Here is a 20,534-nt window from a genome sequence, read left to right as displayed (position 1 = left end):
GTCTGCAAATCAGAAATTGTCAAGCTAATTGCTATCTCTAACATTTTTACACTTTAACTCAGAAAATCTATAAATTTTAGTAATTTTAATTTTCTAAGTTAATTTTCTAAATCTAAATCTCACTTAATTCTTTACTGAAAATGCCCTGTTTAATCAAGTAGAAAACTTCTGAATTTAACACAGTAAAGTTGCAGGATATAAAATCAATATTTAAAAAACCAGCAGCCTGACTGGACAATGGTGGCAGGTGGGTCTCTGTGAGTTCAAAGCCAGCCTGGTCTATAAAGTGAGTTCCAGGAGAAATAGGATGGTTACACCAAAAAAGAAACAAAACAAACAAACAAACAAAAAACCCCATACACATCAGCTTTCCTTTATATTAACAGTCCAGTCTCTGAGAAAGAAGTTAGAAAAACTGTTCCACTCAAATATCCACAACCCCCACTTAAGTATTTAGGAATATATCTAACCAAGGAAATGGAAGATGTCTACAAGGAAAATTTCATAGTATGGAAAAGGAAATCACAGAAGATTCTAGTTGATGGAGAAATGGTCTGCTCTTAGAATTAATATTATAAAAATAATAGTAAAATTATTAAATAGTACCCAAATTAATTTATAGAATATTGTAAATTTGTCAAAATTCACATGTCACAGGCTTAGAAAAAAATAACACAATAGTTCATATGTAACCACAAATATCACAGATAGCTAAAGTAATCCCAAGAAGGGAGAATGATGCTAGGAGTATTACAGTACATGACTTCAGATTATACCAGACAGCTGCAGTGACAAAGAGCCTGATACTGGCGTAAAAACAGAAAGATTAGTGGGATAAAACAGAAACCAGAAGTAAAACAGCAAAAATGTGGCCACTTAATTTTTGACAAAGGAGGCAATAAAAAGACAGCTTATTCGACAAATGGTATTGGTAAAACTGGGATTCTACCCACAGAAGAATGAAATTAGATTTGTATCTTCCTGTACAAAAATTAATTCAAAATAGATAAAAAATTAAAACACTAAAAATTTCAGAAGAAAACACAGGTGATTCATTTCAAGATGTTGGAATAAGGAAGAAGAACAGCACAGGTCTAACCCCAAGTGTCAACAGATGGGACTACATACTACTAAAGCTTCTGTGCAGAAAGGGAACAGCCAGCAGATGAGCAGACAGCCCACAGAATGGAAAAAAACCCTTACCAGCTACGCTGCAGATACGCAGGATTTACTAGCAGCTGCAGAAATTAAATACTAAGGAAATGCCCTTGCCAATCAACAAGTGGGCAAATGAATTGATTAGATAGTTAAAAAAAAAAAAAGAAACACAGATGGCTAGTGACTATTTTAAAGGTGTTCAATATCTCTAGCCATCAGAGAAATACAAATTAAAACCCTTTGAAATACCCCTCATGCTAATTAGAATGGCTGTCGTCAATAAATCTTAAAACAAGTCTTAGAGAGGATGTGGAGAGAAAGGAAACTTCACTGTTGCTGGGGGTGCAAACTCATACAGCCATTGTGGAATCAGTTAGGCCTACCTTAAGCAAAAGGAATCAGAATCTTTGGTCAGAAGGGACAACCTTCTTTCTCTGCAATAAACCTAGAAAGCTACTGCTTTAGGGCAGTGTCAGCAAGCTGTGGTCCAAAGATTAGATTTGTCCAGGAATAGACAAGGGGGCACAAATATCTCTATGGTAGTGTAGGATGTAAAGTTCCCTAGATAGATGACCAGGATTTGAAGTAACTGGTCTCTGCGCTCAGTGATCTTCAGTGACAGCTAAATATACTCCTCAGCAGTCTGCCCCATTATGGTGCATTATACTCTTCAGGGGTTGAAATTCTGCTCAGTTTGTATCTCCTTAGTTACACACAAAAAAATTTATTGTGCATGTGAGATCAGTAATGGTTCACAAAGCCTCTCCTAAGAGATCAGCAACACTGTCCAATTATCCTAGAGTACAATCCACATACGGGTTAAAATAATTTAATTTTTATATTAAAAATGGCTGGGGGCTGGAGAGATGGCTCAGAGGTAAAGAGCACTGTCTGCTCTTCCAGAGGTCTAGAGTTCAATTCCCAGCAACCACATGATGGCTCCAAACCATCTGTAAAGAGATCTGGCGCCCTCCTCTGGCGTGTGGAGGCAGAAAGTTGTATACATAATAAATAAATTTTAAAAAGTGGCTGAAAATTTTTATAACATCCTATTTAACTCAGCATTCTCAATACCATTTAAACATGTAATTCATATTTTAAAATCATTTCCTTGTCTTTGTGCTGTTAGAAAATGTGCGCACATTTTACAGTTTGAACATATTTCGGGCAAGACCAAGCACATTTAAAGACTTAGAGTCATAGAAAGACCATCGTACTTTTAGATGCCATCTATAGTTTAAGGTGCTATACCTTAACTACATTTAAGGGGGTTGTATTCTGTGATGTATGTGCTTCTTCCATCATAACACCCAACTTTATTTTCAGACTCACTTCCTTAGAAATTGCATGTATTTTAATAATACTTCGAGAAATAAAGTAAATGCTCAAAATGAATTAGGCATTTCTATTTTCATGTTCAAGTATTATGGTAACATTTTAGAGGGTGAAATTACTTAAGCAAGGAAACTAGGAGGGAATCTTTAGGCAAGCTGCTAAGTCTTTTATATAAGAAAACAATTGGATAAGAGAAAAACTTGGGATGAGAGTGCCAGTACAGTGCAGGGGCTTGTGGGTCTTTATTAGGTGGTTCCAGTAGAACTATTTAGTCATGCATAAAGTGATGAACTTGCCCTCCACGTGCAAAATTAGCTTAAGATGAATCAGGCCCAAATGTCACTAGAATCATAGAACCTCAGGAAGAAAATATAAGAAAAAATGCTGACCTTAGATTAGGAAATTCATTGTGTATGTTGTCAGAAGCCCAAAACAAAGAGAAAACAATTCAAATTGGGCCTAGTCAAAATTGGAAATGTTGGTATTTGAAGGACACCATCAAGAAAGTGAGACGAGAGAACAAGAGAACAAATGATATATTAATAAGGACTTTATTTGAAGTCTGTTCTCTGCACTTTTACAACTCAGTAATACAAAGGCATAACTCAGATGGGAAATGAGGAAAAGGTCTGTCACTTTCTCAGAGATACGTAAAAGTAAGTAAGCACGTGAAGAGATGCTCAGCACCGGTAGTCAGTGAAGACCCGTCGTGACTGCTAGTGTGGCTAGAAGATAGACAGTAGAAAGTTGGACAAGAATGGAAAAGATTGGCACTTTGATACATTGTTGATATTAATGTAAAATGAAGCTGCCATTATAGAATACAATTTAGGAATGCGTCAGAAGTTAGTCATATAGCTACCATATGACCCAACTATTGCACTTTTAGAATTAGACCTAAAAGAAATGAAATAAGATATCCACTCAATAAGTAACATGTGAACATTTACAGCAACCTTATTTATAATGGCCAGAAGTAAAAACACAAATACCCAATATGGAACTTGATAAGGACAGTTGTTATAATTATTATAAAGACAGCCTTGTCCCCACATAAATATAACTCCATAAAGACATATGCCATGGAAGCCAAATTGATATATTGGGAAACCCATTGTAATTGCAGATTCATTAATAGTTATGGAGTTATTTTTATCATTTAAATAACTTTCTATTTGTGTGTATATGCATACATGTGGCAGATGCCAATACCAGGAGTCCATGTGGATAGTCTGTCCTAATTCTTAACCAGAACTCACTGGACAGTTTTTATGAAATTCAAGTAATCAACTCAAACAGTGATTTCTTGTTTTCTTTCTTTAAAGACAAGGCCTCTATTTCTCAGGCTTTGAATTTACCAAGCTGACCTTGAACTTCTGATTCACCTACCTCCACCTCCCAATTGCTGGGCTCACATACATGTACAGCTATACCTGGTTCAAACAACAAGTTTTAAAATCAAGTAGTCTAATATAGCACAGTCCAAGGACACACAAATTTGATTCCTAAGTGCTGACAAATGATGGTAAAGTGGTTGTTTTCCATGTTGAGATATGTATCTGTAAGAGCAGAAAGTTTTATGTAGAGTAAAAATACTTTTACAGGTATTGTCATTGCCTGGGCACAGTGGCATCCACAGTTCAGAGTGCACATGTTTGTTCAGAAGCAAGGCTGAGGTGCAGTCCTGACACTTAAGAATATTTGGATTTTTTTTCTGTATTGAGCCATTGAGTTGCTGTCATAGAAATTTTAGTTCTTTCAGAAGTTTGTATCTTATAATTTATTTAGTTAAAATATAAAGAAAAAATGACTGATAAAAACTGAAGTGCCTTTTCTATTACATGCAGTGTATTTGGGACATTAGTGTGTTATTTGTGAAGAGATTTCCTTCCGGAATTTTTAGAACAATTGAAGGAAGTTGAAATACCTAATACTTGATTTTTAAGGCAACTGTGTGAAATGACAGATGGTGAATGTATGGGTTAAGTCTGTCGTTTCTGAACCAGGTGTCAGTGCTCATGATGATCACACTGAGCACTGCCTGTCCCTTCAGGACTCTATCGATAATCAAATATCACTCAGAGTCTTACTTTTCAGAATTTTTTTTAATATTTATTTATTATTTATTATGTATATAATAGTCTATCTGTGTGTATGCCGAAGACCAGAAGGGGGCACCAGACCTTATTACAGATGGTTGTGAGCCACCATGTGGGAATTGAACTCAGTACCTTCGGAAGAACAGGCAATGCTCTTAACCACTGAGCCATCTCTCCAGCCCCCTGCTTTTCAGAATTTTAAAATTACTTTAGTGCTTATGGAATACTTACGCAGTTGACATTTTTAATATTGTCATATCTGGTATATAATTTATTGGAACATGAATTCTCGTAGAGTGGACTGATGATTGTAATGTATAACCATGCAAGTGACTATAAATCATAGATGCCATAAGATTACAATTTAGTTATATATGCTATAATGAGCAATTTTGTTGCCCTTAATAGAACTATTTTACTGCAATTACTATTTTAGGCTCCTGGGTTTGGATTTGGAATTGCAATATCTGGTGGAAGAGATAACCCTCATTTTCAGAGTGGGGAAACCTCCATAGTGATTTCAGATGTGCTAAAGGGAGGGCCAGCTGAAGGACAGCTACAGTAAGTGTGTGGGCTTTTATTCTTTAATCCATTAATCCAGATCTCCCTCCTCCCCTCCCTCCTCCTCTTCTTCCCCTCTGCATTGGTCCTGTTCCCCCATCATAGATCTGTTTTGCTAATGATTTAGAATTTTTATATCCAACTTGTGCTGTACTTACTTAATATATTTCCTTAAGTGAATGCACACTTATTTTTGAGAAATCTTTACTAGTGGTATAAATGGACAGCTAAGTATTACTTACTCTAAATGGAGAGTAACCATAATGGAAAAGAGAGTGAAAGCAAACTGGTCACTAGTTTAGGTGGGCACCTCTCGCATGAAGTCTTCCCTTTCTGCATGCTAAGGAAATAAGTACAATACAGGTAATAACAAGGATAGGAGGGAAAAATCGAGACTATAACCAGGAGTCAAAGACGTTTAAAAGGAGAAAGACTTAGTATTTAATGATAGTGTCTGCTCGCTGGGTGACTTAGTTTCATCAATGCTCTAACCCAGCTGCAGTTATCTTTTTATTTGTTGTAGTACCTGCTATTCAGGCTTTTGGGGAAACACTGTGCTGCTACATCAGAAGAAAAAAAATTGGTGTCCTGTGGTTACTTATTTGCTAAATGCTCTTGTGAAAGGCCTGCCAGTAAAATTTGATGCTGTTTTTAATCATTGCTTTAAAGACAAGCACATTAATTAACCTGTCATTCAGAGAAGACTTTAGTAAGGTCTTACATGGTTTTCTTTAACATGTTTTTCTGGTGTTCTTCCCACTCCCCTTTAGGGAAAATGACCGAGTTGCGATGGTTAATGGCGTTTCAATGGACAATGTTGAACATGCTTTTGCTGTTCAGCAGCTAAGGAAAAGTGGGAAAAATGCAAAAATTGTGAGTATCTATTATGTTGAATATTAGTAGAACTATCAACTACTCGTGATACTTGTTTGGTAATTGAATCTCCTCTACTCCCACCCCGCACCTTTTTTTTTTTTTCAAACAGGGTCTCTCTGTGTAGTTTTGGCTGTTTTGGCACTCTATGGAGACCAGACTGGTTTCAGATACACAGAGATCCTTCTGTCCTTGCCTCCCAAGTGATGGAATTAAGGTGTTGCACACCCAGCTACTTCCTGTCCCTTAAGAAATAAAAAGTTAGTTCCAGAGTTAGTTGTTGACGGTATGAGAGCTCCTGCATCTTCTGTACTATGTATTTAAGTTCAGATGGAAATTTTCTTTTCATTTATAAAGGGAGAGGAGGCTGCAGTCTTCTGTGGCTTAATGCTATTATCTCTTTTGTGTACTTATGTCAGTCTGGATCTTGGCAAGTATTGAGAAAGTATGTGTAGCCCTCCTTCCTGGGCTTTGTGGGAAAGCTTTACCTTCTTCTTCTGAACCTACATCATTACCACCTCATTTAAGTGTGACTTGTTGAGGAGAGAGAAAAAGCCAGGCTTATCTATGAAGAATCGTTCAAGGTGCAGTTCAAATTACTGTCTTAAAGCCAAAGTCTGCGATTGCAGGATGCACTAACATGCTCAGTTTATACAGTACAGGGTATGGCTTCTAGTACAACTCACTGGAGATTGAAGTAGGGATGAAACCAGCGTGTGTGGGGGTGTTAAGGAGCTCTCCTTTCTTAATAGCACGTTGCTTGTCTTTCCCACATGCTAGCTCGTTTTACTACTTGTCCTCCAACTTCAAACAGACGCATTCTGGTTAATCTGGGAAGTACGAAGTAGCAGTGTTTAGTGTCGACTCAGGCTTAGAAGAAATTTAGCCACAAAAGAAATAGAACATAATTTGGAAGGGAATAGCAAGACAAGATTATAAGGCACTTATCAGGCAGATTTGAGGTAAATTGCGAGAGATGAAAGCTCTAAGTCACATAGGATGGTGACTGATGAGGAAACCTCTTGGAAGTGGTATTGATAAGAACAAGCCCAAATAGCAAGGTTTTTTCATAGACAGAATGGTCCACTTAATCTCTGAGAACACAAGAAAGAAGCATCAGATAAGCAAGACACATTGAAGGGCTTTTAGAAGAGGGGAGTAAAGGAACACTGACTCCCTAGAGAAGGCCGAGGAACTGAGGCCTTTGTGAGTGATTGAAAGAAACCTGTGTTAGGCAGTTTCATGTAGAGGGACACAATGCAGATGAAAGGATTGCTGAGCACCACCCAGACTTCTGCCAGTAGAATGAGTTTATAGATGGCCTAATCAAAAAATTTTTATTATACATTTGGTGTTTATCATGGCAGATGAGGGGCAGAAACCAGTAGAAAGTCATTTAAATGTGGCTGCAAGTGAAGTTGTGAGAGGATTGGTGACGAGAAAACAGAAGAGGATTGAGCAGTCAGAAACAACCCAAAGGTGCCAAAAGAAGACAGTGTACCAGTGTCAGGGAACCAAGTGGCTTCAAGGATTAGAAGTGCATATTCGGAAGATGAACATAGATCTTGAACTTAGAAACAAAGAAACGAGCGGTCAGGGAACACTGAGAAGGAATGCCAGAATGAACTTGCGCTCAGGTAGAGACGGAAGGCAGTTTGTATTGGGAAAGTATGCCGAGCTCATGAGCGCCTGCAGAGTAAGTTGTTATTAGTTTTTGACAAATGTATCCTTCAGCAGTCTGGCAAGACAACTATAGACTTTGATAAGGATGCACTATCAAATGGTGATTAAGTTAGGTGAGTTTGTTGTGGTTTTGGCTACAAAGTGTCCATAAGGTATACTTAGAATATAGTTCTATCCTTCATTCCACAATTTCCTGTAAGCTTGTGATTCTTATCACCTAGAAAATGTTTACAAATTCTGGAAGGATTTCGTAAATTTATTATTCCTAATCTGTTGCTTAGCCTTACCTATTAAGAGAATAGAGAGCAGCCATTGTGGAAATGGATTGGTGTGATTACTATATTATCTCCTTTATATTTAAATTAGTTAATGTAGGTCAAGAGAATTGTGTGTTTCTTTCTCTTATGAATGGAGAGTAAATGAGTATCCTTGAGTTTATAATCTCTTCTTATTTGTAGACCATTCGGAGGAAGAAGAAAGTTCAGATCCCTGTAAGTCGTCCAGATCCTGAACCAGTGTCTGATAATGAGGATGATAGTTATGATGAGGAAGTACATGATCCAAGAAGTAGCCGTGGCACTTTAGTCAACAGAAGGAGTGAGAAGAATTGGGCAAGGGATAGAAGTGCGAGTAGAGAAAGGAGCCTGTCCCCTCGTTCAGACAGGCGGTCGGTGGCCTCCAGTCAGCCTGCCAAACCAACCAAGGTCACACTGGTGAAGTCTCGGAAAAATGAAGGTATTCTCCATTGACTCTTACTGTTTTCACAAGACAGTTTTAAAGCTGGTTTGAATGAAAAATACAATGACCATGTTTTCCTATCCTTGTTTTATTCCATTTCTCTTTATCATTGTTCTCTTGTTAGGAGTCAAATCCTGTTAAGGCAGACGTTGGGGCATTTGGGCACATTTTCTTTAATCATTTTTGTTGGCAGCAAATTGTAGTTGAAATAAAGGGTATACTAGTTGAATTTTGGTTTTATTGTGACAGGAGCAGCCAAAATCAAATTATGCTCACAAGAAATGTCACACTATCACTGAACTGAAATGCTGTGTTTAGATCAATAGTAGTATGATTATGGGAAGAAATTTAAGGACTTATTTAGAGGGCAAAGATGGTTATTTGTGAATGGAAGGATTAACATTTTTAAACTGAAGTCCAGCTACTGTGTATCACTTCATCAAATTACAACCTTTTTAAATGGCTCTTTGCTCACTCTTGCGTTTAGTTATATATGGTTGATCACTTTGATTTCAGAGTTGTTGAAGAGTGTTATGAAGTATTCTGACACATCTTGTCACGGGCATTCTTCCCACCCCTGCAGCGGCCTAGCCAACAAGTGAGGCTGCCCTTGCACTCGGGCTTTCTCTGATCTAATGTCTGCTCCCCAGCTAGTCTAATTTGTAGAGTAATGTCATCTTTGACTTCTGTAAGACTCATCTTCCTTTAATGCTCTAGCTTTCTGTCCAAGAATCTTTCTTCAACTTACTGTGATTTCTTTTGTGGTAGTCCATTATCCTCATTACCTCAGTGCACTGCTAATGTCACCATTTCCTTCTCTAGTTCAAATCAGTGCACCTGTTGTGCTCCCAGCTGTCCGTAGGGATTCCTCAGAATCAGCCACATCTCAAGGGAATCAGATTTTATTCTTAAACTTTTTTCTTCATGTTTCTGATGAAGTATTTCTTGGACTGTATTCCTGTCAATCCAGTTTCTCAGCCAGCTAGGCACAGATGATATGTAGTACTTACCCTTGACATTTCTTCTGTGTATAATGAACTTGTCCTGACTTCATAATACCCCTTCCTGTCCCACTCTGCCTTTCTCCACTGCTGATTTTCTTTTCCAGGCTGCTACTATCTCTTCAGTATACTTTGCCAGTTCTGTGGTTGGTCCCTGGGCCCGTTCCAGTGACCTCTGTAGACTCCATCTGACTTGCTTCTCCTTGTGTTTGTAGCGGTGTCAGTTGTCCTAGTCTTAGGACTATCATACCTGCATGTTCTTTCCTTTGTATGTTGGTGTATTTGTTTTGAATACTCCAGCCTTCTGCCCACAACACAGTTGAGGGTTAGATTTAGTGTTTCTTAGGGGGAAGTTTTTTAACTTTGGTATTTTTTTTCTCAAAGAGGCCTTCTCTGACCCTGGTAGATATGCATATTTAGTCTCATTATTTTTGAATTGTTGTACTGTTAAATTACCATGGTAACATCTTTTGCTCTGCTGCCCAAGTTGCCAAGGTGCAGGGACTATCTGATCTGTGGCTTTAATCTATAGTGCCTGCACATAGTTACTATGTACCCAAAGAAATACCTAGAATAAAGGAGTAAATTGATACACAAGGACTATTATGCCTCCATCTGTATAATGATCATTTGTAGCCTCTTTTCTTTGTTTTGTTTTGAGACAGGGTTTCATTGTGTAGCTCTGGCTCGCCTGGAATTCACTTTGAAACCAGATTGGCCTTGAACTCACAGAGTTCTGCCTGCCTCTGTCTTCCACGTGCTAGGATTAAAGGTGTGTGCCCCTCCAGCCATTAGTAACCTTTTAATTGTGAATTAGAATGTTTCCTTAGTCCTGTGTTTTTCTCTGATGAAATGACTGTTTTCAAAGCACTTAACATTGCCTACCTGGATCTTCAGTCACTACCCGCCCCCCCCCCCCCCCTTTTTTTTAACCTGGGTACTAGCCCTGCTTCTGTATATATACTCTTTGGATAAACTGTAACTGTGATAGAACATTTAGACTTTTGCACCACAGGCTTCATAATTTATTGCCAGATTACTTTTTGTTTTTCATCTTGACTTTTTAGTTTGGGTTTTTGTTTAAGTTTGTTTCTTTTAAAATGCAGTGAATCTTAGAGTCCTCCTCTCTCCTTTTACTGACCAAGAGCATTTCTTTTCTTACTAACACAGGACTGGTATTTAAAGCTTTTGTTTTATTTGTCTCTCTGAGATAGAATCTTAAAATGTGGTCCACACAGTTCTGTCCTGTCTCAACCACTGAGTGTGGGTGTCACGTGTGTACTCTACCACACCTGGCTTGGGTGCTTGTTTTACAATACATTTTTTGTAATTTCCTTAGCTCTGACCACATATCCACCCACAGCTGAAATCACCATTGGAGGCTGAATGAGAGAGCACTGTGTGTGTATTAACTCCTGTTCACATCTGCTTGACTAATGGTGAACTGTCGCACGAATTAGTAGAATGCATTCAAGTTCTTGAGTTTCTCTTGGTTTGCACACACCCAAGAGCTAAGGAAAACAAAGCTAGTATTTCATTTATAACAGTCATCAAAAGTATTGTTGGACTACAAAGTTTTTTAAGCATCAAGCAGGTCATGCTAAAGAATTGTGTTCTTTAAACACTATAAGACAGTAGTATGTCATCACACAGTCAGACAAAAAAAATGGCTACTATCTTTTAGGGCTTCTTCTTTTCAGTAAGATAGGGAGGGATACATAATGTTCTGTTTAAACCATGTTTTACTTTGCCTTTTCCCAACATTACAGACTTTTGATGATATAAAGATAATGGTCTTAGGTGCAACGTAGATCAGAAAGCCAGTAATTTTAATCTTACAATTTAAACTGTACTTAATTGTTTTAGGATTTTGAACTAAAGATATTTAAATGTTTTCTTCCAGAATATGGTCTTCGACTGGCCAGCCATATATTCGTAAAGGAAATTTCACAAGATAGTTTGGCAGCAAGAGATGGTAACATTCAAGAAGGGGATGTTGTCTTAAAGGTATAGTCACATTATATATTATAATGAACTGAAACAAAAAACAAACTTTAGAGTTATTGTGTAACCTCTGCTTGTGTTTGAAGCAGTTTTGCCAGAGAGAGTAATCAGCATTTGCCATGCCCATTGTGAGGTTGGGTGTTAACGTGAGAGAATTAAATCCTGAAAATATATATCATTCACCAGGATCATTTTGGTAATTGCTCTAGATACTGTTGGAATGCTTTCTAGTTTGCTTCTAGGATGCTATTGGTGATTTAAAAAGTATAAAGGTTGTATTAGGTCTTCCAGTGATCTGAGGAGCGTGTTTCTCCCTGTAGTAGATTAGACTTTTTGTACTTTGTTGTTTACTTTTTAACTTATCCTTTCTTTTCTGTTGTAGATAAATGGTACTGTGACAGAAAATATGTCATTGACAGATGCAAAGACATTGATAGAAAGGTCTAAAGGCAAGTTAAAAATGGTAGTTCAAAGAGATGAGCGGGCCACCTTATTGAATGTTCCTGATCTTTCTGACAGCATCCATTCTGCTAATGCCTCTGAAAGAGACGGTGAGTGCCCTTCTGCTGGAGGGTCGCAATTGACTGGTTAAAGTACTAGAGGATTAGGTATGTTTGAGTGAAATTATGGTTTTCAGGGATCTAAAACCTATATGTACATTTGTGTGTGTGTGTGTGTGTTTGTTTATGTTTTGTCTGTCTTTGTCACTTCACACAAATGCTTTGTATGTTGTTCACTATGGTTTTGGTTTTATAACTGGAGATAATATAAATGCTTAAATCACTTTGTGAAATATAATTCTGGTTTATATCATTTGAATGCTTTATACTTTATTATAATTATTTCATGGGAAAATACCCTTCTTTTTAACAGATATTTCAGAAATTCAATCACTAGCATCAGACCATTCAGGTCGCTCCCACGACAGGCCTCCCCGCCGCAGCCAGTCACGGTCTCCTGACCAGCGCTCAGAGCCCTCTGATCATTCCAGACAGTCTCCACAGCAGCCCAGCAATGGCAGGTACTAACAGTCTTATTTGCAACACAATGCATTAGAGCTGTTTATACAGAAAATTAGAAGGTAGATTTTTCTTTTTTTTTTTTTTTTTTTTTTTTTTTTTTAAATATTTATTTATTTATTTTGTATACAACATTCTGTTTGTGTGTATGCCTGCAGGCCAGAAGAGGGCACCAGACCTCATTACAGATGGTTGTGAGCCACCATGTGGTTGCTGGGAATTGAACTCAGGACCTTTGGAAGAGCAGGCAGTGCTCTTGACCACTGAGCCATCTCTCCAGCCCCTAGATTTTTCTTTTATTATTTTAAGATTAGGTCTGTTTCTTTCCTCAGTTTAATCACTAAATAGAACACATTCAAGGTCCTGGGTGGTACATTTAATAAGTAGGCAAGTCAGGAAGTATTTGTTACTACGTCAGCTCTGGCTTGTAGCTCAGAGGCAGCTCTAGACAGTACATAAACAAGAAGACATGACTGTTCTAGTTTATGGCCATTAGGAAAGATTAGTTTGGAGGTTTCTCATAAAATGAAGACTAGAACCACTGTGTGACCCTCCTCCTGAATGTCTGTCCAGCAGAGAGAAAGTGACTATCCTTAAGTATCTGCAACCCTGCATTGGGGTAGATCTTTATTTATAGTAACTGCAGTAAAGAGACAACTCATCCATCACGGATAAAAACACATGGACAGGCATATGTAATGGAGTTCAGTGTTGAAGGAGGTGCTCCATCTCTGTTGGTAACATGGACATGCCTTGATAGTGCTGTGGCACAGAGAAACACATCGTGTGATCTCATCTCTGGAAGCAAAGACAGTTGACCTCACAGAGGAAAGAAGGTTGGCAGTGAAAGAAGTGGAGGAGATGTTAGTCACAAGAGTATAGGTTTTGGAAATGTACATTATAATAATTATACCTAATAATACATACTTGAGTTTTAGTAAAAATCTTAAGTATTCTCATCCATATACTAATATTTGAGGTGTCTTAATTGTTGTAATTTCCAATGATACACATATCCAAGTAGTCACATTGAACACCTTAAATGTAATTTTGTTGATTATATCACAGTAAAGGTAGGTAGAAAAAGAAAATTTAGTCTCATAGCTGAAGAGACAGATTATAGCCAGAAAGTATTGCCTTTAGATTTATCTGCATGCAGATGTTACCCAAAACCTTAGAAGTCACAGAAATTGTTAAGAGAAACTGTTTGAAGAAGGGCTAAGAACTGGAGTGTGTGTCTTTAGAAAAGGCAAGAGAAGACTGAGAGTTTTCAGTGCTTATTAAACATAGTGCTATCTGGGATGGGGTGTAGTTCCGTTGGTAGAGTCCTTGTCTAGCATGCAGAAAGTCCTGGGTTTAATTTCCCCCAGTACCACATAAAACCAGACATGGAGCCTTACTCTTTGTCCTACTCAACCTGCTTTTTTTTTTTTTTTAAACTCTCATTGATTCTTTGTGAATTTCACATGGTGCATCCTGATCCCACTTTTTTTGCCATCCCCTCGAATCTACCCTCTGCCCTTGAATCCCCCACAACAAAAGAGAATTTTTTAAAAAAAAAAAAAGGAAGAAGAATCTCTCTGTGGAAGCTGTAGTGTGACCCGTTGAGTTACATAGTTTACCCTTTAATCTATTCATCTTCACTTGTAAGTGTTCATTGCTTTGAGTCATTGGTCCTGGTTCTAGGCCTACAGTATTGATAATGGACTCTCACTGGGACTCTTGGATATCCTGTTGTTGTTCCTATCATGGAGATCCTGTTACTTTGAAGGGGATTCAGCCACAAATGGACATGGGGATGGCTCTCTGATGGGATATCATGGGGGCAGCTGTAATTAGCACATCTCTTTCACCTGCAAACTGCTGATACCTGACGGATTCCACATGGTTTTCCTTTAAGAAAAGAAAGAGTAGTAATTAGAGTCTCAACAATTCAACCACTTTTGAATGAAAACAGATTCTAAATCTTAGGAATTTTCTTTTTTTTTTTAATTGTGTTGTTTGGTTTGTTACTTATTAGCATATATTGTCCAAAGTACTAGGCTTTACTCCATTGTTTCCTTTCCCCTTCCAACTCCATAGTAGTTCTCTTCTTTTTCAAGTCTTTTTAAAACTAAATTCCATGTGTGACTGAAAACAAGAGATTCTGTCTGTGAGGCTGTTTTATCTGTCACTTAACATGATGGGGTACACTCCTGCCTATTTTCCTGGAGGTGACGGGGTGTTGTTCTTTGTGCCTGAGTAAAATTTGTGGTGGTGGTGGGTGGTGGGGGACTTTATCCTCTCATCTGTTAGTAGACGGCTAGGCTAACTCCGTAATTTGTCTCTTGGGGAGAATGCTGTCACGGGTAGGAAGGTGCCTGAGTACTTGAATTTATATCTGAAAGGGATATAGCTGGGTCGTATAGAGGTTCTGTTTTTAACTTCTTGAGGAATCTCTGTGCTGATTCCATAGTGACTGATAGGGTGGTAACTGTTACAGACCTTTGAGTGTGAACTTTGTAGGTGATGTTATGTTGCAGTGTCAAAGGCTGAGCACCTTGGGTTCTGTTTTCCTCTGAACCACGGTCATTTGTTGTTACTTTTCCTCTTGGCACAAGGTCACACTGTGTAGTTCTGGCTGTCCTGGAACTCACAGAGATCCATCTTCTGTCTCCGAGTGCTGGGACTAAAGGTGTGCCATACTGCTGCTTCTGCTGTTGTTACTGTCTTAATGGGCAGGCAGTCATTAAGGGTAAATCAGTCTCATTATAGTATTAATTTGAAAGAAAGATCTTTCTGTTATTTTGGGTTTTTTTTTATTTAGACTAACAACTTGGCATCTATAACCTTATTTTGAAAACTCAACAAATTATTAATATTATTTATCTTCCAGTCATATCATCATGTCCACTCCCTTTTAGGAGCCTTAAGTGTTTTAGATGTAGCTTCAGTTCTTTGGCTTTTTAAAATTACAGCGTCCCAGTTCATCTGACAAGTTATGCTTGTCTTTTCTATCTGAAGTGACTCCCACAATCACATGTAAACAGGAACAGTAATGAAAACACATGTTACAGTAAAAGCTCTGACTAATAGAACAGAATTGAATTGTCCAGATTTACATTTTGTATTATACTTATTTATTCCACAAAACTTAACAGCTCACCTGAGACCCAAGCCATTTATATATAAAACAATCATATTTATGTACCCTTTTTATTGAAAATAGTTGCTTCTGAGGTAGTTGAAAGTACTGCTTTCAAAAAATTGAGTTTGTAACAGTCTTAAATATTCTCATTCTTACTGTTTGTTCCTCTTGAAAGAAATGGGTACATCAAATCCTGAGTGTATTGGCAGCTTTGCTGACACAGTGCATGACCTAACCACATGTTTGGTGGTGATATTACACACACACTTGAGCAAGACATTGTCAACCTAAACTCAGATGTTATGCCAGGATCCAGCCCTCATAGCTGTTACAGTTTGCACACAGCATTAGAATTCTGAGAGCCGTGGCTTTAAATGACAAGATGTTTTGTTGTGGTGGTAATTAGTAGTTAATTAGTAGTAGTAGTTTCTAAACGTTTTCTGTATTGGGCCCAAAAGATGGCTCAGTGCGTAAAATTCTCGCTGTGTAAGGAAGATCTGAGTTCAAATCCCAGGAAGCCATTTAGAGTCCAGGCCTAGTTCTATAACAAGGTGAGAGGTGGAGACTGGAGTCCCAGAAGCTTGCAGGCAAGCAGATGTGGCAAGACAACAAAAAGACCTTTCTCAAACTGGGAGAAGTGACACCTAATCCTCCCCAAACAGTTTCATCAATTGGAGACTCAAGTATTCAAATATATAAGCCTTTGGGAGCCATTCTCATTCAGACCACCACAGTAAATAAATAAGAATTTCATTAGTCTGAAGTTACTATACAAAGTAGAGTTCTAAAATGATGTTTTCGTGGTATAATGAAGTATACCGTGTAGTTTGTCATAGTCACACTATTGCCCTCTCTTTTCACCACTTTTCTCTCCTTGTCCTTTACCCTTCCCAAGTGGTCTCCTTCTACTTTGATGTCATACATATTACCAGTTTAGGTTCCACGTGTAAGTGGAAGCAAAGGATATTGTCCTCTATGAGTTTAGCTTGACATACGATCTTTAGTACCCTCTGCTTTTCTGCGGATGAGTCATCTGACTGTTCCTTACGACTGGGTGTGTGTTGAGGTTGCTTTCCTTGTTGACACTTTCTGCAAAGTGTGATAGTTTTCTTATAGAGCCATCAGCATCCCTTTTTATCTATCTATCTATCTATCTATCTATCTATCTATCTATCTATCTATCTATCTATCGAATCTATTTATTGGTTTTTCGAGACTGGGTTTCTCTATAGCTTTGGAGCCTGTCCTGGAACTCACTCTATAGACCAGGCTGGCCTCGAACTCACAGAGATCCACCTGCCTCTGCCTCCCGAGTGCCAGTATTAAAGGCATGCACCACCACTGCCCAGAACCTTAAGTATTCCTTAATTGCATTATATGTAATTTTTTTCAGATATTATACTTGTTTTCTTTAGTTTTAGTTACTGAAACATACTAATTTGTGATTTGAATGTTTTCTGCTATTTCATAATTGCAGTGGTGATTTTACTTACTGATTTTTAAACATAATTTTTCTATTTTCTTTGTTTTGCATGCATGCATGTGTGTATGTGTGTTGCGGGGGTGGGGAACAAGAATGTATGTGGTCAGGCATGCGCCACAGTGCATGTTTGAAGGGCAGAGAACAACTCGTGGCATCCATGTCTCTCCGTATTTGGATCCTAAGACTTAAACAGACTACAGGCTTGTTGGCAGATACCTTTACCCACTAATCTGTCCTTTCAGCCGTATGGACTGAGTTTTAGAAGTTGTAATTTTTTGTTAAAAAAGGTTTCATATTTCTATTTTATATTGGTTTCTTTTTCATACACACTTTGTTTCTGACTCTGCTCTCACATCATTCTCTAGTTCCACCATGCAGGAAAAGGCAAGAAACAAGTTGCGATTCATTAAGTGTTCAGTGCAGCTCATAACTGATGGCTTTTCCCCATGACTTTTTACAACTTGATGGATATGATTGTTTTTGAGTGGGACAGATTTTAATTGATGTTCATTTGTATTATTAGCAATGCTTTACTATAAATGTCTGGAACAGACCAGGCAAATCTGAGTTGCTTGAGTTTTCATAAAAATGAATAGAATAAGTAAATTTTAAAATGTAAGAAGTAATTTTTGCTATTGCTTAGCAGTACAAAGACTATCGGGTGATATAAGGGAGGGTAAGTCTGTGGTAGAGTGCTTAGGAAGGGAGGGAGCCTTCTCTAGTTCTGTTAGCTTCAGTGACGAGAAGAAAACCAGCAGCATCAAGATCATTCCAGAATAAGACATAATGTGCTGCTCCTGAAATGGAAACACTTGACTTGTTGGACGAACAGCAAAAGGAGCCACGTGGCCAGCTCTCAAGAACCTTAGAGTGATTAGACATTCAAAGATTACTTTGTTTTGGAAAATTTGGTTAGTGATAGTGTAACAATGCTTAAAAAAAAATAGTCCACTAAAGGACCACTAAGTGCTTCTTTTTCATCAGGATGTTCTACAAAACTGTTTATTATATTTACCATTTCAAAGTGGGTAGATATTGATGGTAGTGATGAACTTGGTGAGGCAACTGCTCCTCTTAGTCCTCAGTGGTAACTGCAGTGCTGTTAGGCTTTGTGCAATGGTCTGGAATAAGGCGTACACTTTTCTGCTCAGTCAGAGCCAAGACATGATGATGCTGAAGAGAAAATAGACGTTTAAAAGGTAGGCACTGTATGAACAAACTTATTTGCAGATGAAGAACTGTAGAAAAGTCCTGTTGCCCTTGAGAGAAAGTAAGATCACTGTGATATTGTTCTCTGGCTGTAAAACCGAGAGGACACAGCAAACTGTTTGCTCTGTATAGTATCATAGTGCATGATAATTGTACCACCAACAAAAGCCTAATGCATCAGTCAGGAAAAGGCTCTCTAAAATTTAAGTCTTTCTTTAATTGTTTCTTATTAAAATTAAGTGTTTGGGGCTGTCTTGTTATTAAAATTGTCTGTTTTGGGCTATCACGATGGTTTATGGGTATATACACTTACCATCGAATCCTAACAGTCTTTGCTGAATATCTAGAACCCATGTGCTGAAAGGAGAAAACACTCATAAAAGTTATCCTCAGATCTTCATATGCATTTTGTGGCATTGAACCCCCCTCAAAAAACCCACAAAATAATAGGTGTAATTTTTTTCTTTTATTCCCACAGAATTTATATTTTTGAACAGCAAAGATTTTTTTCCCCTTTGAATTTGGGTGGACTAATCTGTTTTGATCAAGGATTACTACAGAAAACTCTACTGGAGAGATGGCTTAATCAGTGAAGTGCTTGCTACAAGAGTGGAAGGACCTGAGTGTGGACCCTTAGCACCCATGTAAAAATTCTGGTGTAGTGACTTTGGGGACACAGGCAGCCAGAACACTGGGGCTCACCAGCTAGCCAGTCTAGCCAAATGTCTGAATTCCAGGCTCAGTGAGACACTATCTCAAAAAAAAAAGGTACAGAGAGATTGTGGATGTTAACCCCTGACCTCTGCTTGCACACATGCCAGCATGCACACAGAGACAAGGGGTCTCTCTCCCTCTCAGCTTTATGCAAAGTAGTGCCGTAAGATACATATTTAAGTTGTTCCCTGAAGTTCACTTTCATTCAGAATGAGTTATACTTCATATAGCTAACTCCCCATCCAAAACACACACACTCACACATGGTCAGGCCTGGTGGTTTAGGCCTCTGATTTCAGCTACTTGGGATACTGGGCAAAAGAATCCATCACAAGTTCAAGGCCTGGCTACATCAGTACAGAGCAAGCTCAAGGCAAGCCTGCATAACTTCCTGATGTCTTTAGTGTAGATCCGTTGAGGGTACTTGAATGCTAGAAGTATGAGGGAAAGCTTCATTAGTAGGCAGCCTGGCATAACATAGCATTTAGGATATGATCAACGGAGTGAATGCAGTTTATGGGAACAATTTAAAGAACCCAAAAATTTAAAAAGGAGAACTACAACGCATTGGCTACTAAGAAGTAAAGATAAGTCTAAATATAAAAACTACAGACACAGAGAACTGTTTCTTCACCAGGCTCTGAGATGGAGTGCCAACAGAAGAGGCAGCGCCTTGTGTCCCAGGCCTAGGGTGGTGCACTGTGTCTTCCTTGGATAGGGCTCAGCCTCTGTTCACTGAATGTTCAGAGAATTTATAGTGTATCGTTGGTAAACTTGCAGGGTGTTTGCGATCTAGAGGGTCTGGGAAGAACACTTGTGGGAGGCATCTCATTTGGAAGCCTTGTGCTACACAGCTATTTGAGAGTAACTTGGATAAGCCACTCGCTACCAAGTCTAATGCTCACTGTGTAGAAGCATTCCAGGGGGATGCAAGCCAAGACCTGAAGGGTCTTCAGGCCCTTCTGCCTGCAGATTTTCACTTATTTTTACTCTTTGCTGATCTGATTGATGTATGTGTTAATTTGCTACTTTGTTTATATAGTTGATAGTCTAAAAAACTTTTATTTCCAATGAGTACACTTATGTGGAGTGTAAAAATTTCTTCCGACTCTTATTTTATACCTAGTTTTTAACAACCATTTTTATAGGGCTTTTAGCCAACTCTAAATCTCACTCAATGGGGCCATGCTATATACAAGTTAAAACAACAACAAAGCAAAAGCAGGTTAGCAAGATGGTTCAGTGGTTAACGGTACTTACCAGGGAAGCCTGGTTGACCAACATTTAATCCTTGGATCCCATAGGAAGATCGTAGAGAAATCACTCCAGAGAGTTATCCTGTCATCTCCACATGTGCACCATGGTGTTGGTGATAACCCACACACAATGTGCATATGCACTCACAAATGCACACAAATAAAGCAGGTGTTTTTCTTTTTGCTTTTTAAAAAATACATACTTATCTATACTCTTCTGAGGAAGAATGGAAGGCCTTAAGGCGGGTCTTGCTAGCTCTTTGGAGCCTGATGT

At 38.3% G+C, this 20,534-nt stretch overlaps 1 protein-coding gene across 16 annotated transcripts in view; it reads left to right on the top strand.

Annotated features, from left to right (window-relative positions):
• Tjp1 (tight junction protein 1) overlaps positions 1-20,534 on the top strand; it is a 253,887-nt gene that overhangs the window by 197,504 nt on the left and 35,849 nt on the right. For all 16 annotated transcript variants that reach the window (XM_075953108.1, XM_075953109.1, XM_075953107.1 and 13 more), the window contains 6 exons: positions 5,029-5,153; positions 5,924-6,026; positions 8,168-8,444; positions 11,352-11,455; positions 11,835-12,003; positions 12,326-12,473. In XM_075953108.1, the coding sequence (XP_075809223.1) occupies positions 5,029-5,153; positions 5,924-6,026; positions 8,168-8,444; positions 11,352-11,455; positions 11,835-12,003; positions 12,326-12,473 (926 nt within the window). The remainder of the gene's footprint in view (positions 1-5,028; positions 5,154-5,923; positions 6,027-8,167; positions 8,445-11,351; positions 11,456-11,834; positions 12,004-12,325; positions 12,474-20,534) is intronic.

The sequence above is a fragment of the Microtus pennsylvanicus genome, chromosome 18, assembly GCF_037038515.1.
Source record: "Microtus pennsylvanicus isolate mMicPen1 chromosome 18, mMicPen1.hap1, whole genome shotgun sequence".
In the NCBI taxonomy this organism is placed as follows: domain Eukaryota; kingdom Metazoa; phylum Chordata; class Mammalia; order Rodentia; family Cricetidae; genus Microtus; species Microtus pennsylvanicus.
This window is presented reverse-complemented; position numbering and strand designations above follow the sequence as displayed.